This window comes from Oryx dammah, unplaced genomic scaffold (genome assembly GCF_014754425.2).
Source record: "Oryx dammah isolate SB20612 unplaced genomic scaffold, SCBI_Odam_1.1 HiC_scaffold_16, whole genome shotgun sequence".
NCBI classification, from domain to species: domain Eukaryota; kingdom Metazoa; phylum Chordata; class Mammalia; order Artiodactyla; family Bovidae; genus Oryx; species Oryx dammah.
The window spans coordinates 38,553,602-38,568,794 of NW_024070200.1; the positions used below are offsets into that span (position 1 = coordinate 38,553,602).

Sequence of the window (15,193 nt, forward strand, 5' to 3'; positions counted from 1 at the left end):
TCTCCCTCTACCTCCCTTTTGTGATACACGGGACTGCAATCCAGTTCAGTTCAGTTCAGTTGCTCAGTCACGTCTGACTCATTGCAACGCCATGGACTGCAGCACGCCAGGCTTCCCTGTCCATCACCGACTCCTGGAGCTTGCTCAAACTCACGTCTGTGTCGGTGATGCCATCCAGCCATCGCATCCTTTGTTGCCCCTTCTCCTCCTGCCCCCAGTCCCTCTCAGCATCAGGGTCTTTTCCAATGAGTCGGTTCTTCACAGCAGGTGGCCAAAGGATTGGAGTTTCAGCTTCAGCATCAGTCCTTTCAATGAATATTCAGGACTGATTTCCTTTAGGATTGACTGGTTGGATCTCCTTGCAGTCCAAGGGACTCTCAAGAGTCTTCTCCAACACCACAGTTCAAAGCATCAATTCTTCAGCACTCAGTTTTCTTTATACTCCAGCTCTCACATCCATACATGACTACTAGAAAAACCATAGCTTTGACTAGATAGACCTTTGTTGGCAAAACAATGTCTCTGCTTTTTAATATGCTGTCTAGGTTGGTTATAGCTTTTCTTCCAAGGGGCAAGCATCTTTTAATTTCATGGATGCAGTCACCATCTGCTGTAATTTTGGAGACCAAAAAAATAAAGTCTGTCACTGTTTCCACTGTTTCCCCACCTATTTGCCATGAAGTGATGGGGTGAGATGCCATGAACTTAGTTTTCTGAATGTTGAGTTTTAAGCCAACTTCTTCACTCTCCTCTTTTACTTTCAACAAGAGGCTCTTTAGTTCCTCTTTGCTTTCTGCCATAAGGGTGGTATCATCTGCGTGTCTGAGGTTATTGATATTTCTCCCAGCAATCTTGATTCTAGCTTGTGCTTCATCCAGCCTGGCATTTCACATAATGTACTCTGCATGGAAGTTAAATAAGCAGGGTGACAATATATACTGTTGACATACTCCTTTCCTGATTTGGAACCAGTTCCATATCCAGTTCTAATTGTTGCTTCTTGACCTGCATACATTTCTCAGGAGGCAGGTCAAGTGGTCTGGTATTCCCATCTCTGTCAGAATTTTCCACATTTTGTTGTGATCCACACAGTCAAAGGCTTTGGCGTAGTCAATAAAGCACAAGTAGATGCTTTTCTGGAACTCTCTGGCTTTCTCGATGATCCAACAGATGCTGGCAATTTGATCTCTGGTTCCTCTAACTTTTCTAAAACCAGCTTGAACATCTGGAAGTTCACAGTTCACATATTGCTGAAGCCTGGCTTGGAGAATTTTGAACATTACTTTGCTAGTGTGTGAGATGAATGCAGTTGTGCTGTAGTTTGAGCATTCTTTGGCATTGCTTTTCTTTGGGATTGGAATGAAAACTGACCTTTTCCCGTCCTGTGGCCCCTGCTGAGTTTTCCAAATTTGCTGGCATATTGAGTGCAGCACTTTCACAGATCTTTTAGGATTTGAAATAGCTCAACTGGAATTCCATCACCTCCACTAGTTTTGTTCATAGTGATGCTTCCTAAGGCCCACTTGATTTCAGATTCCAGAATGTCTGGCTGTAGGTGAGTGAGCATACCATCGTGATTATCTGGGTCATAAAGATCTTTTTTGTCTAATTCTTCTGTGTATTCTTGCCACCTCTTCTTAGTATCTTCTGCTTCTGTTAGGTCCATACTGTTTCTGTCCTTTATTGTGCCCATCTTTGCATGAAATGTTCCCTAGGTGTCTCTAATTTTCTTGAAGAGATCTCTACTCTTTCCCATTCTATTGTTTTTCTCTATTTCTTTGCATTGATCACTGAGGAAGAACTTCTTATCTCTCCTTGCTATTTTTTAGAACTCTGCATTCAGATGCTTATATCTTTTCTCTTCTCCTTTGACTTTAGCTTCTCTTTTCTCGGCCATTTGTAAGGCCTCCTCAGACAACCATTTCACCTTTTTGCTTTTCTTTTTCTTGGGAATGGTCTTGATCACTGCCTCCTGTACAATGTCATGAACCTCCATTCATAGTTCTTCAAGCAGTCTGTCTATCAGATCTAATCCCTTGAGTCTACTTGTCACTTCTACTGTATAATTGTAAGGGATATGATTTAGGTCATACCTGAATGGTCTAGTGGTTTTACCTACTTTTTCAGTTTAAGTCTGAATTTTGCAATAAGGAGTTCACGTCCATCAAGATAATCCATGATCAACTCCTTGTCTCAAGATCCTCAATTTAATCACATCTGCACCACCCCCCTTTATTGGATGGGGGGCATATAAGGTAATATTCAGTTCTGAGAGATTAGGAGATGAATATTTAGGTAGGGGGCATTTTCAACTGACCACACTTGCCATTCACCAGAGACCTTAGTTTTGCCAGTGGACTTCTCTAGTATACTCTGCTAGAGTGTCTTTTTGACATGACAACTGGTGGCTGGGCCTGGGGTTGTCTCAAGTGTTCTTTACTCATATGTCTGATGCCTGAGGTGGTGAGACTCAATAGGCTGGGGTTTGGATCAACCAGGAAGCCTCAGTATCTCTTCTATTTAATTTCACATGGTCTCCTTCATAGTGGCTTCAAGGTAGCCTGACTTCTGACATGGTAGGTCAGGGATACAAAAAGTGTGTATTGTGAGAGAATCAGGTGAAAACTGTACTACCTTTTATGAGCTAGCCTTGGAAATCACATAGTGTCACTTCTGCTACATTGTAGAAGCTGGGCGTTAAGGCCATCTCATATTTAAGAAAAGGAGAATAAGACAACTGATTGATGAGAAGAGTGTAAAGAATTTGCAGACATGATTTCAAGTCATCACATAAGTGTGCTGATGAAAAAACTCTCATATTTCATTTAGATATCATTTCACTTTAAAAAAATTATTGAAAATGGTTGATTGACAATGTTGTGTGAGTTTCAGGTGTACAGAAAAGTGATTCAGTTATACATATATGTATATGTATACATATGAAAAAATATACATATATACACATTCTGTTTTCAACTAGTTTCCATTATAGGTTATTAAAAGGTATTGAATATAGTCCTCTGTACCAACTATAGGTCCTTGTTTGTATCTATCTCATATTTACTTTCATTTTGAAAGATATTTGATGTTTTACAGGTAGCTGAGGCTCCATTAATTTTTTTAATATAACAGCTTTATTGAAATATAAATTGCATACCATAAATTTTACCCATTTAAAGTATAAAATCCAAAGATTTTTAGTATATTTCTAGATTTGTGCAAACATCACCACAGTCTATTTTAAAGTATTTTCACTACCCGAAATGAACCCCTAACCCATTAGCATTTCCGTTTTCCCTCAAGCCCCCAGCCCTAGGCAACCACTAATCTAAGTTTGTCTATATAGATTTGCTTAGCCTGGATGTTTCACTTAAATGATCTGATATGATATATCATCTATTGTGAATGGCTTCTTTTATTCAGCATGTTTTCATGATTCATATTCATGTTGTATCATGTATCAGTACTTCATTATTTTTATGGCCAAATAAATTCCAATGTATTGACATGCCACAGTTAGTTTTCCCATTTATCAGCTGATGAACATGTGAGTTTTTATTTTCTGGCTATTATGAATAATGCTCCAATAAATATTTACGTATAAGTTTTTGTATGGACATATGTTTTATTTTAGATATAAACGTAAAAGTGGAATTGTTCGGTCATATAACTCCATGCATAATCTTTTGAGGAACTAGCAGACTGTTTTTCAAAGCAGCTGCGTTACCTACCACCAGCAGTGTACAAGAGCTCCAATTTCTCCACATCCTCACTTGTGGGATCTTGGTTCTCTGACCAGGGGCTGAACCCGTGCCCTGGGAAGTAATGGTGCAGAGTTCTAATCATTGTGCCATGAGGGGATTCCCAGTATCCATCTTTTTTATACAGCCACTCTAGTGGGTATGAAGTGTTACCTCCTTCTGATTTTGATTTGCATTTTCTGATAGCTGATAATGTTGGACATCACACATTTCTTCTCCATTTGTTTATCTTTGGAAAAATGTCTATTCAAATCCTTTGCCCAGTTTCAATTGGGTTACTTTTCTTTTTTGTTGAATTATTAGAGTTCTCATATCAGGATAAATGATTTGCTAATATTTTCTTCCATTCTGTGGGTTATCTTTTCACTTTCTTGATGATGTCCTTTGAAGCATTAAGAGATTTAATTTTTAGGTAGTCCAATTTGTCTATTTTTCTTTTGTTTCTTGTGCTTTTGGTGTCATAGCTAAGAAGATTTTACCTAATTCAAGTCTATATAGATTTATTCTTATGTTTTCTTCTAGCATTTTTACAGTTTAAGCTCTTGCATTTAAGTCTTTGATACATTTCAAATTAATTTTTTGTGTATAGTATGAGGAAAGTGTCCAACTTTATTCCTTTGCACGTGGACATTGAGTCGCCCCAGTACCACTTGTTGAAAAGAATACTTCCCACATTGAATTGTCATGGCACCCTTGTTGAGAATCAGTTCAATTGTTCAGCCGTGTCCGACTCTGCGACCCCATGGACTGCAGCACGCCAGCCCTCCCTGTCCATCACCAATTCCCGGAGTTTACTCAAACTCACGTCCATTGTGTCGGTGATGCCATCCAACAATCTCATCCTCTGTCATCCCCTTCTCCTCCCACCCTCACTTTCCCAGCATCAAGGTCTCTTCAAATGAGTCAGCTCTTTATATCAGGTGGCCAAAATATTTGAGTTTCAGCTTCAACATCAGTCCTTCCAGTGAATATTCAGGACTGATTTCCTTTAGGATGGACTGGTTGGATCTCCTTGCTGTCCATGGGACTCTCAGGAGTCTTCTCCAACACCACAGTTCAAAACTATCAATTCTTTGGCACTCAGCTTTCTTTACAGTCCAACTCTCACATCCATACATGAGTCCTGGAAAAACTGTAGCCTTGACTAGACAGACCTTTGTTGGCAAGTAATGTCTCTGCTTTTTAATATGCTTTCTAGGTTGGTCATAACTTTCCTTCCAAGGAGTAAGCGTCTTTTAATTTCATGGCTGCAATCACCATCTGCAGTGATTTTGGAGACCCCCCAAAATAAAGTCTGCCACTGTTCCCACTGTTTCCCCATCTATTTGCCATGAAGTAATGGGGCTGGATGCCATGATCTTAGTTTTCTGAATGTTGAGTTTTAAGCCAACTTTTACACGCTCCTCTTTCACTTTCATCAGAGGCTCTTTAGTTCTTCTTCATTTTCTGCCATAAGGGTGGTATCACCTGCATATCTGAGGTTATTGATATTTCTCCCAACAATCTTGATTCCAGCTTGTTGAGAATCAATTGACTATAAATGTGAAGGTTGATTTCTGGATTCTATATTCTGTTGCATTTATCTGTATGTCTGTTTTATGCCAGTACCACTTTATCCTGATTATTGAAGGACACACTGTGCGTGCGTGCTCTGTCACTTCAGTCGTGTCTAACTCTTTGTGAACCTATGGACTGTAGCCTGCCAGTCTCCTCTGTCCATAGGGTTTTCCTGGCAAGAATCCTGGAGTGGGTTGCCATTCCCTCCTCCAGGGGATCTTCCCCACTCAGGGACTGAAACTGCGTCTCCTGCATTGCAAGCAGATCTTTACGGCTGAGCCGCCATGGACACAGGACACTGTAGGTTTATAGTATGTTTTGAAATCAAGAAGTGTGGATCCTCCAACTTGTTCTTTTTCAAGATTATTTTGTCTATCTGGGTCTTTTGAAATCTCATAGTAACTTTATACCAGTTTGATAATTTCTGTAGAAAAACCAGCTAGGATTTTGATAGGGATTATGTTGACCTATAGATCAATTTGGGATCTACAATATCAAGTCTCTTGATCTTGAGATGCCTTTGCATTTACTTAGCTTTTTGTCATCTTCTTTCAGCAATGTTTTGTTCTGTTCAATTAAAAAATCTTTTTCTCTCTGCTCTTTGGATTGAATAATTTCTGTTATTCTATCTTAAGGGGAATGAACTTTCAGGTATATGAACTTTTCAATCTGCTGTCAAACTCATCTGGTAAATTTCTCATTTCAGAGATTGTATTTTTCTTATACTTTCTGTTTTTATGGTGTGATTTTCCATCTGTTCATCAGCTGTATCATTTTTTCTTTAAATTATTGAACTGTTAGTAACCATTTTAAAGTCTTTGTATGCTTATTCCAGCGCTTCCCAGGTGGCTCAGTGGTAAAGAATCTGTGTGCCAGTGCAAGAGACAAAGGAGACTTGGGTTCAAGCCCTGAGTCGGGAAGATCCCCTTGGGTAAGAAATGGCAACCCACTCCAGTATTCTTGCCTGAGAAATTCCATGGACAGAGAAGCCTGGTGGGCTATAGTCCATAGGGTCACAAAGGGTCAGACAGGACTGGGCAATTGAGCATGGACGCATGCTTATTCCAACATTTGTGTCATGCCTGAGTATGTTTCTATTGTCTATTTTCTCCCCTTGATTTTGGCCCACATTTCCTGATTTTTCAGATGTCTGATCATTTTTTATTACATGTTGGATATTGTAATGACATGTCAGGAGTATAGTGATTTGAAGAATTTCAAATTACATGTGCGTTAAACTAGTGTCTCAACCACAGAGCTCTGCCCTTCTGAGTCAGTTTCTCCTACCAAATCCCATGTTGCTGAAGTGTGTGGAGAGGAATAAGGAGCCTCAGAGAGCCTCACTCAATTTTAGGCAGTACACATTATGGTTCATAACATAAAATCTGGAGCCTGATTGCCTAGATTTGAATCCTAACCCTTCTAGTTACAAGCTCTGTAGACTTTAGCAAGTTACTTCATTTCTCTGTGCTTCATTTGCCTCTTTCATGGGGATTATAATTTAGTACCTGCTTTATAAGATTGTTGAAGTAAGTAAATGTTGTTGACACGTATGACATTATTGGAACAGGGTCTGACACATACTAATTGTTCAGTAAGTATTAGTTCTGTTAGTAAAGTGAAATGATGTTCTCCTAGGAGATCAGTCTTGTGTGTCCACACTGCACAACACCCTTGCCTGCCGTGCTCACAGATGCCTCTTGTGTGTGTAGGCCATATATGTGTCTGTCTCCTTCATGCCCATCTTTAGACTGTGGGTTCCTCCAGGACAGGGACTAAGTCTGGGAGCCAATATCCATATGCTGCAAGGGCACAACACCCCTGCTGGCAGAAGTCTAAACCCCAACCTTGCCCCCATCCTGACGCCATGAAGTTTCTCTGGCTAAGAACTGGTCCAGAACCTGAAAAATGGCAGTGTTCTTCCTTCCTCTCATCTCCTTAGTAGAAACGTGGAAAACTACCTCTCATCAGAGCTGGAATTTAGAGACCATCCCTTCCACCCCTTCATTTTATAGCTGGACTAACTGGAAGCCATAACAGGAGAAAAAGTGTAACGCAAAGTCAGACTTGCGGGCCTTCAAACAAAAGCAGCGAGTGATGGGAGACGGCAAGCTTCTTTGCTGTGTGTCAGAACTGTGTTAACTCCAAGTTTCACACTGCCCTCCCAGTTATGATGCAAAACACCAGTTGACAGTTCTCTCTGTCAGTCATCAATACAACAGGAGAAAATGGTTTGAGGATTTAAACCTTGCTTCTACCCCAAAATTTTTCAAAATTTTGCAGGAAGGGTGTAATAAAAACGTCTAATGATGAATGCTCGGGAGTGGGAGTTCAGAGGACCATGGGACGCCCACCTTTCTACACCTCACTCGCTTTGGCCCCTGCCCCACCCACTCAAATCACCCAGCAGGCCTGAGACTATCAAGTACAGCCTGTTAACAGCATAAACACTGAAGCTGCCCAAGTTTGCATCCTACTCTGCTAACCAAAAGACCTTTGGCAAGTTACGTAATTTCCTTGTACCTCAGTTTCCTCATCTGTAAAGTGAGGATAGGGATAGGAGCTGTTGAGCTGTTGATAGTGATTGGCTGTTGAGAGGACTGAATGTGTCAATATATGTATAAGGTGCACAGAACCCTGCCTGGCACACAGTTAGTAGTGCAAACGTGTTGATTATTAGCCATTACTAACATTATTCTTGCCTTGTTCTCCCCAGCTTCTCAGGCCTTGGAGTCCAGAAACACCCAGTCCTGTAGCCTTGTCCTTGCCTGGCACACCAGAATTCCAGCCCAGACATCCAAATTACCAGTCATAGACAGAAAACTGGAAAGCCCTCTGCCTGTGACTTGCCTAGGGAAACTGAGTCCCAGAGAGGACCAGAGACTTTCCCAAGGTTATCCAACTGAGGTGGAATTTGAACTAGAATCCACGTGTCCCAGTGTCCAGGGACCTGTCTAGGGCGTGACCAGACTCCTCCTAGGCCATGCAGAGGACCTTGGTGTGACTCTGTAGGCTGTGTGATTGGCTTGAGAAGGTTAAGCATTCGGTGCTGCAGATTGGGTTAGAAGTCAGCTGGCTGGTGGGATGCCCACATCCACCATGGCAGGAGCCAAGATAAAGCTGAGACAAGCCCTTGGCCTCTCAGCAAGCACTCCTGTTAGGCAAAGATGGAGGAGAAACACTGATCCTCCTTGCACTGGGGATAAGTCACAGTCAAGGGCCCTGGGTGCCTGCCCCGAATATGTTCCTTCTGATGGACCTGGCAAGATATGTCTTGGGCCACTTCTGCCCTGCCCTCACCCTTTCTGAGAGACCGTGTGTCCCCAGAAGATCTCTGCCTTGGACGAGTTCCCTCTGTGGGCTGGGGTCCCAGGCCTGGGGGTGGTCCACAGCCTGAGTCTGTGACACTTGGACACTCTCCTGTCCGCACCAGCTTCCTCTGCTCCACCACTGCCTGGGGCACTTGTCCTCTGCCTCATGTTAAGTAAACCTTGACCCCTATCCAACTTTCCTCCTTCAATTTTCTTGTACTCTTACCCCAGCCTGGTCTGGTGACCCCACAGTGACCTTGAAAGCATCTTTACTTATTAACTGTCAATTCCATCATCTCTAAGACTTTGAGGCAGGGACCAGCCTCTGCCTTTGAGACAAGGGTTTGCCTCTGCCCCAAAGTCCCCCAGCGATGTCTGCAGAGGAGGTACTCAGTAATTATAGTAAGAAGGAGGAGCCTCCTGGAGCTGGCAGTCATGGGGCAGGCAGAGAGCACTTCCAACTCTGAGAATATGGACTTAAGATTTGTATTTCATAGTAAACAATTCGGTTTAAAAAAGTAACACCCAGCCTCTAAACGTTAAGTGCTCTGGGATGAACACAGTCAGCATGGCTCCAGCAAGAAGCATTAGAGCTGGGGGTCCTTCCCAAAGGGCTTCCTGGAGGAGGAGGGGTCTGCAGAACAGTAGGAAACATCTGCCAGGGAAGGCAAGCTTGCAGTTTTTGAGAGGGGATGGAAAGGGATGATGACACATTTCCCAAGTCCTCCTGCCTAGAATAAGCCCATTTGCCCAGCCTCCTCATCAGTTTGGAAACTCTCCATTTAGAGGAGTTGTGAGCTGCCTGGGAGGAGCTGAGGGATCTGGGCATGCATTCCTGCTAGCCCCGCAAAGTGAGGACATTTCTCCCGCCATCCCCCCCAACTTCGACCCCCAGTGCCAACTCCAACATCAATGCTCTATCCTCCCCAGGAAAGTGGGAGGAAGAGGAAAAAGTGGGGCAATCCACACTCTCTTTAGGACAGAGGAAGGATCCGCATTTCTTTCTGGGGTTCATTGGGGTTGGGGGTGTATGGATTTCCAAAGCACCCTGGGTGCCCTGAAATGGCAAGAGCATTTGGGCACATTGATAGGGGTGAGCGGAGGGCTTCCAGCAAGTTCTCAAAGGGGCTCCTGATCCATGAGAGGCTCAGGGGCAGCACCCCAGACCTGAATTGTCAGGCGCCCTGAAGTGGTAGTGGGCGAGGATCACTGTCAAGAAAAAAACTGTTAAGAAATTGGAATTTGAAAGGGGAGAATTCTCTTGAAGTTGGTGTGCTGGTAGTGACATGCCAGCTTAGTGTAGCAATCTGGGAGTCAACTGCCATCTGAGTGGGTGGAGAGCCTTGGAATAACCCCTGCCCCATCCTGCTGTGGTGCCCTGCACCTGAGCCTTCAGTTTAGGACTTGCTTAAATGTTCCCCTAACACCCAGTGGCCTCTGTTTTTTCACCTCTTCCAACACCTGCTCAGCCCAGAGGCAATTGGCAGGTGACAACTCAGGTGGGAAAGGGATTTGGGGTTGGAAGGTGAAATAGCACAGTGATTGGCAGGGGCATTTCCAGAGAGCAGGGCCCAGGTTTTAGAAGATGCAGATATAATGCCACAAACCCAAGAGTCTCTGGAATGAGGTGGAAGTGGTGAGGGCATTAGAGGACAAAGGGCAACGTGCAGAGATACTGTTTCCATGGAAGAGGGGCTCTCTAGAGGCAATGTGAGATGGAGCTGTCAGCCGAGTTTTACGACGCAAACAATGGTCAAATTCAGCTTACATGGTGTCCTGGTTTCAAAGTCAGTTATGGAAAGCTGGATTTCAAATGACATCTCTGCCTCTTGCTGGGCGTGTGACATCGAACATGTCTAAAGCTCTCAGGTAGCATTGACATATACACCATCATTTGTAAAATATATGGTTGGTGGAAAGTTGCTGTATAGCAAAGGAGCCCAGCCTGGTGCTCTGTGATGACCTAGAGGGGTAGGAGGGAGGTTTAAGAGGAAGGGGATATATTTAACCTTTCCCTTCTCCAAGGGATCTTCCTAACCCAGGGATCGAAACCAGGTCTCCCACATTACAGGCATATTCTTTACCAGCTGAGCCACAAGAGAAGCCCATGTATATATACAATTATTTTTTTTGTATATATATATATATATATATATAATTATGATTGATTCATTTTGCTGTGCAGCAGAAACCAACACAACATTGGAAAGCAATTATCCTCCCATTAAAAAAAAGGGGGGGATAAAAGAGGAAGGAGAAAAAAATAAAATAAAGCTCTCTGGGCCTCTCACCTGGAAAATGGCACCATTAATCCACATTGGGCTGTTGCAAGAAGCGAAGAGCCAACACACATAAAAACGCTGGGTGCAATATGTGTATTTACTAAAGAAAAGTTTGAAAAAACAAACAAAAAGGTCAGGTTGCCTGCCTAACCCTTGGGGCCCAGCACCAGCTCCAGGCAGAAAGCCCTGCAGCAGGAACAGTGTCTTCCTGCGTCTCTGCCAAGGATGACAGACAACACACCCACTGGCATCCGCAGGCTCCTCCCTCACCTCCCGCCCCTCTTTATGTGAGCCTCACAGGTGGGCAGCAAGGACCTGTGCCAGGTAGGTCAGAGGTATCTGTGGCCACACCTCACCAGCAGTGCCAGGGCAGACTGGGGCGGGTCCCCAGGCCCGCCCAGCCCCACTGCCTCATCACCTGGGACCAGGGACCCTGAAGCACTGGCTCCCACACCTACGATGCCTTAGCTGAAGGAGCACAGCGAATGCTGTGCCCTGTGCCTACCAGCCCCAAAGAGGAAGGTGAGCACCCTGTGGCAACCAGACCCTCCCTGGAGGTGCACAGTCCATCACTGTAAGTCCTCGGTGGGAGTCTTCCGGCTGGGAATTAGGGATCGCAGGAGAGATGCCTGGGGAGCCTTATCTTTGAGATGAGACAGGCAGGTCAGGCCAACTAAAGAGCGGTAATGGAGTGTGGGGTCTGCTGTGCGGGGCAGCAGGGAAGCCAGTAGGAAGTCACTGCCGTCAAGAGCTCCAGCTGTGCAGAGGGACCAGTCTGTGCGCCCAGGACAGTGGGATCAGAAGGAGGCACAGTTCCCCTCCCTGCTCAGGAGGTTTTAGGATTGGGGAAAGTATTTGGACAATGCCCTCAATTGAAAATACCCTGCAGCACGAAGAAGACAGGTTCTCCCTTTGCCCCCAGGACAGAGAGAGGCGAGAACCAGAACAAGAAAGGGATGGGAAAGAGTGGTGGTGGTGGTGGTGGTAGGGGTTTACTAACAGTTGGCAGGAGTCAGGAGGCCGGGAATCTGATGTGTTTGCTCATCCTGGTAACTGATTGGCCCTGGGGCCCAAGGCAGCCATCTTCTGCGAGGCTCTGTCGTTCCCAATGTGATCAGAACATGTGGGCTTAGGTGATGGCGAATTACAGACAGGTACCGAGGCCAGGAACCAGTGAGTCATGCCCTGGAAGGAGGGCCGTCGCCCCAGACCTGGCCAAGCCACAGGGTGACTCCCTCTGTGTCTCTGTTGCAGGGCGGTTTGGAGGTGCTGGGCCTCTCTGGGGCTGATGCGGCTCTCCCAGGGGACGCCTGAACAGGCTCTCTGAGGTTCTCGTTCTCTCCAGGGTGAGCTTGCAGGGTGTGGCCACCTCCGGGGACCATGCCAGAGGCACTCCTGCTCAGGTCTGCCAGCTCCATCCTGAGGACCATGTAAGGAACAAGGATCCTACCCCCCCTCCCACCTCCTGGCTCCCACACTGCCTTCCAGGAAGAAGAGTTCTTGGGCTCGGCAGGGTACCTGGACCCCCAAACTTGGACTGCGACTTTTCACCCTGTTTAGTAACCCTCCTAATCTCACCAAAGAATTTCCTCCTACTTATTCCCCAAAAGATTTGTGAGAGCCTAAGCATTACACGTATCCTGTTATCCTCACAATAGCCATAGGATTTAGGCAGAAAACTTGAGGCTCAGAGAGGTACATGACTTGCCAAAGGTTGTATAACAAGTAAAGTGACTTGAACCCAGGCAGGCCAACTCTGGTAAATCTGAGTGCTCTATTGTTTCAAGAAAGCATTTATGGAGTACTTACTGCATACAGAGCAGAGTGCTAAATGGGAAGAAAGGGCAACAGAAACAAATAGGAGCTGGATCTCCATCCATGAGGGGTTCATATGGAAAATGAAGGCTGCCCTTGACTTAAATGTCACACACATAGTGACGACTTGAGAAGGATTATATCCAACCAACATTTACTGAGCTCCAACTGCCTGCCAGAGAGCACTTAGGGCCAGAGGACAGGGTCAAATCAGGCATGACCCCTGCTCTCAAGAAGCTTCCCAAGCTACGGGTGGCCTTCAAAGCCCAAACCTGTGTGTTTGAGGACTACAAGGGTGAGAGGGTGTTGGGGATCATCCAGGAGGGCTTCCCGAACGAGGAGCTGAAGGAAGCTATTGGCAGGCTCTGTCTTTAAATGGTTCCTATCAGATCTTCTGGAAAGTTAGGAGGAGAAAGGAGAGCCAGTTCAGGGAAAGGAAAGTGCAAGCCCTCCCAGAAGCCTCTGCTTACCCCCCACACCGCAAAATATACCTGGTCGTATGTGACCTCCAAATGTTTCTTGCTGTCCGTGCTACTATTGGGCAGATGCTGAAGGAGTTTTTGCTTCTGTGAAAGTGAGTAAGGCAATATGCTCACAGTCCGTGTGTGTGAACCGGGGCTGACAGCAGTTTGCATCCTTGTGCTAAGTCGCTTCAGTCACGTCCGACTTTGCGACCACATGGCCCATAGCCCACCAGGCTCCTCTGTCCATGGAATTCTCCAGGCAAGAATACTGGCGTGGGTTGCTGTGCGCCTCCTCCGGGATCTTTCCGAATCAGGGATTGAACCCACATCTCTTATGTTTCCTGCATTGATAGGCGAGTTCTTTACTACCAACGCCACTTCTGCTTCCTCATCAGGGATCCTTTTCGGATTTTCCTCTTTCTCCTGGGAGTGGAAAAGCAGAGGCAAGTCAGTCCCCTTGGGCTTTCCCCTCATCATCACTGTCATTCTGCTACTTAGGAAATTTCTCCTGTGACACTGAGCCAAGTTCTGGAGTGCCACGTTCCAGGTGTTAGTAGAAGATTCCAGAATGATGGGAACACTGTGTTCCTCACCTTTGACAGGCTCCATGGGTTGACTATATAGTATTCACACTTCCCCTGTCACAATGATTTGCCAGCCACTTGGAGAAGGAAATGGCAATCCACTCCAGCACTCTTGCCTGGAAAATCCCATGGACGGAGGAGCCTGATAGGCTACAGTCCATGGGGTCGCAAAGAGTCGGACACGACTGAGCGACTTCACTTTCACTTGTGATTTCTGGAAGAGCAGCAAGAATCAGAAGGGGCCCAAATTGCTCTTGAGGAGTCAAAACAGAAGGGATTTCTCCCCAGATCTCTTTTCTTTGAGGAAAACATTATAAATTCCACTTTGGAAGCCATCTCCTCTGCCTTAACAATTCTAACAAGCTTGGCTATTTTATTTACTAGTCTGCTACCGAAAAAAACCCCGCAGAGTAGGAGGGAGGTGAGCCACTGCGGGCCAGCACAGTGATGGAGGCACCAACTGACCACTAGTGACGCAGGTGAGGATTAAAGACCAAAGACAGCCATGGCCAGCAGCGGCCCGTGAGGCAGCCGCCACCTCAGAAAAGGGCAGATGGCCCTCCACGCCCTGCAGTTTGACTCACTTCTGTGTTACAAGCCAAACCAGTAGATTTTGTTACTAGTCTGACCCTGGGTGAGCAGGAAAAGGTCACAGGAAGGTCCAGCACATTCTCTTTCAGTCGATGGGCAAGGGTGCCCTCCCCTTAAGGGGACTAAATCTTGAAGGTTTGAGCCAAGTGGCAGAGTACTCTTTACTCATTTGGATAATTAGATTTTGGCCTTGTCTTAAGCATCCAATATTCTTCAGGCCCATAGAGGGCTGAGTATGACCCTCCGTGGGCCATCCTCAAGGGGTTCTTGTCCCACCACCAAGTACAGGCAGGGGGACAGGATCCACCCTGTCCTTGAGGGAGGGAAAGCACAGGACACAGGAGAGGAGAGGACAGCAAAGGTGACTGACTGAGTCCCAAGAGGCTTGCTGCTGCAATGGGCAGGGGCGGCGGGCAGACGCTTCCCGAGAGGCCCTCACAGGAAGTTGCTTCCTACTGTCTCTCCTCCCCATAGACTGAAGAAGGTTCTAATCTGATGGTTAGCCTTGGCCCTTGGCTTCCTGAGGTGTCCTTTCATTTAGTGTTTGATTAGCTATTTTAAAACCAGAACCGGTTTACACAAATTTGATTAGGTGGCAGAAACGCTGCCTCTACCTTTTGATGGTGAGGATTTAAAAACAAGCTTGTTTGAGAGGCAGCAGTTAAGATGGTGGGAGATTATAGCCAACGATGGGCTTGGCCAATTTGGGGGTGGCTACCCAGCGGGTGTTTCAAAAGTTGATCACTTTAAGCAGGCAGCCCTATCTTTTGAGGGTAGGGACCAAGATAGAGCATGGATGTTATACCGAGTTCATGGGATACCATCCCC

The 15,193-nt window shown here is 45.6% G+C and overlaps 1 protein-coding gene across 3 annotated transcripts in view; it reads left to right on the plus strand.

Annotated features, from left to right (window-relative positions):
- Nucleotides 1-15,193, plus strand: part of ACSBG1 (acyl-CoA synthetase bubblegum family member 1) — a 66,180-nt gene that overhangs the window by 10,273 nt on the left and 40,714 nt on the right. The window contains exon 1 of one of the 3 annotated variants that reach the window (XM_040257362.1): nt 10,862-12,341. The exons of the other annotated variants lie outside the window; for them this stretch is intronic. Within the exon in view, the coding sequence (XP_040113296.1) occupies nt 12,292-12,341 (50 nt within the window). The 5' untranslated portion in view covers nt 10,862-12,291. Of the gene's footprint in view, nt 1-10,861; nt 12,342-15,193 lie in introns of those variants that run through there. 3 annotated transcript variants of the gene reach the window in all.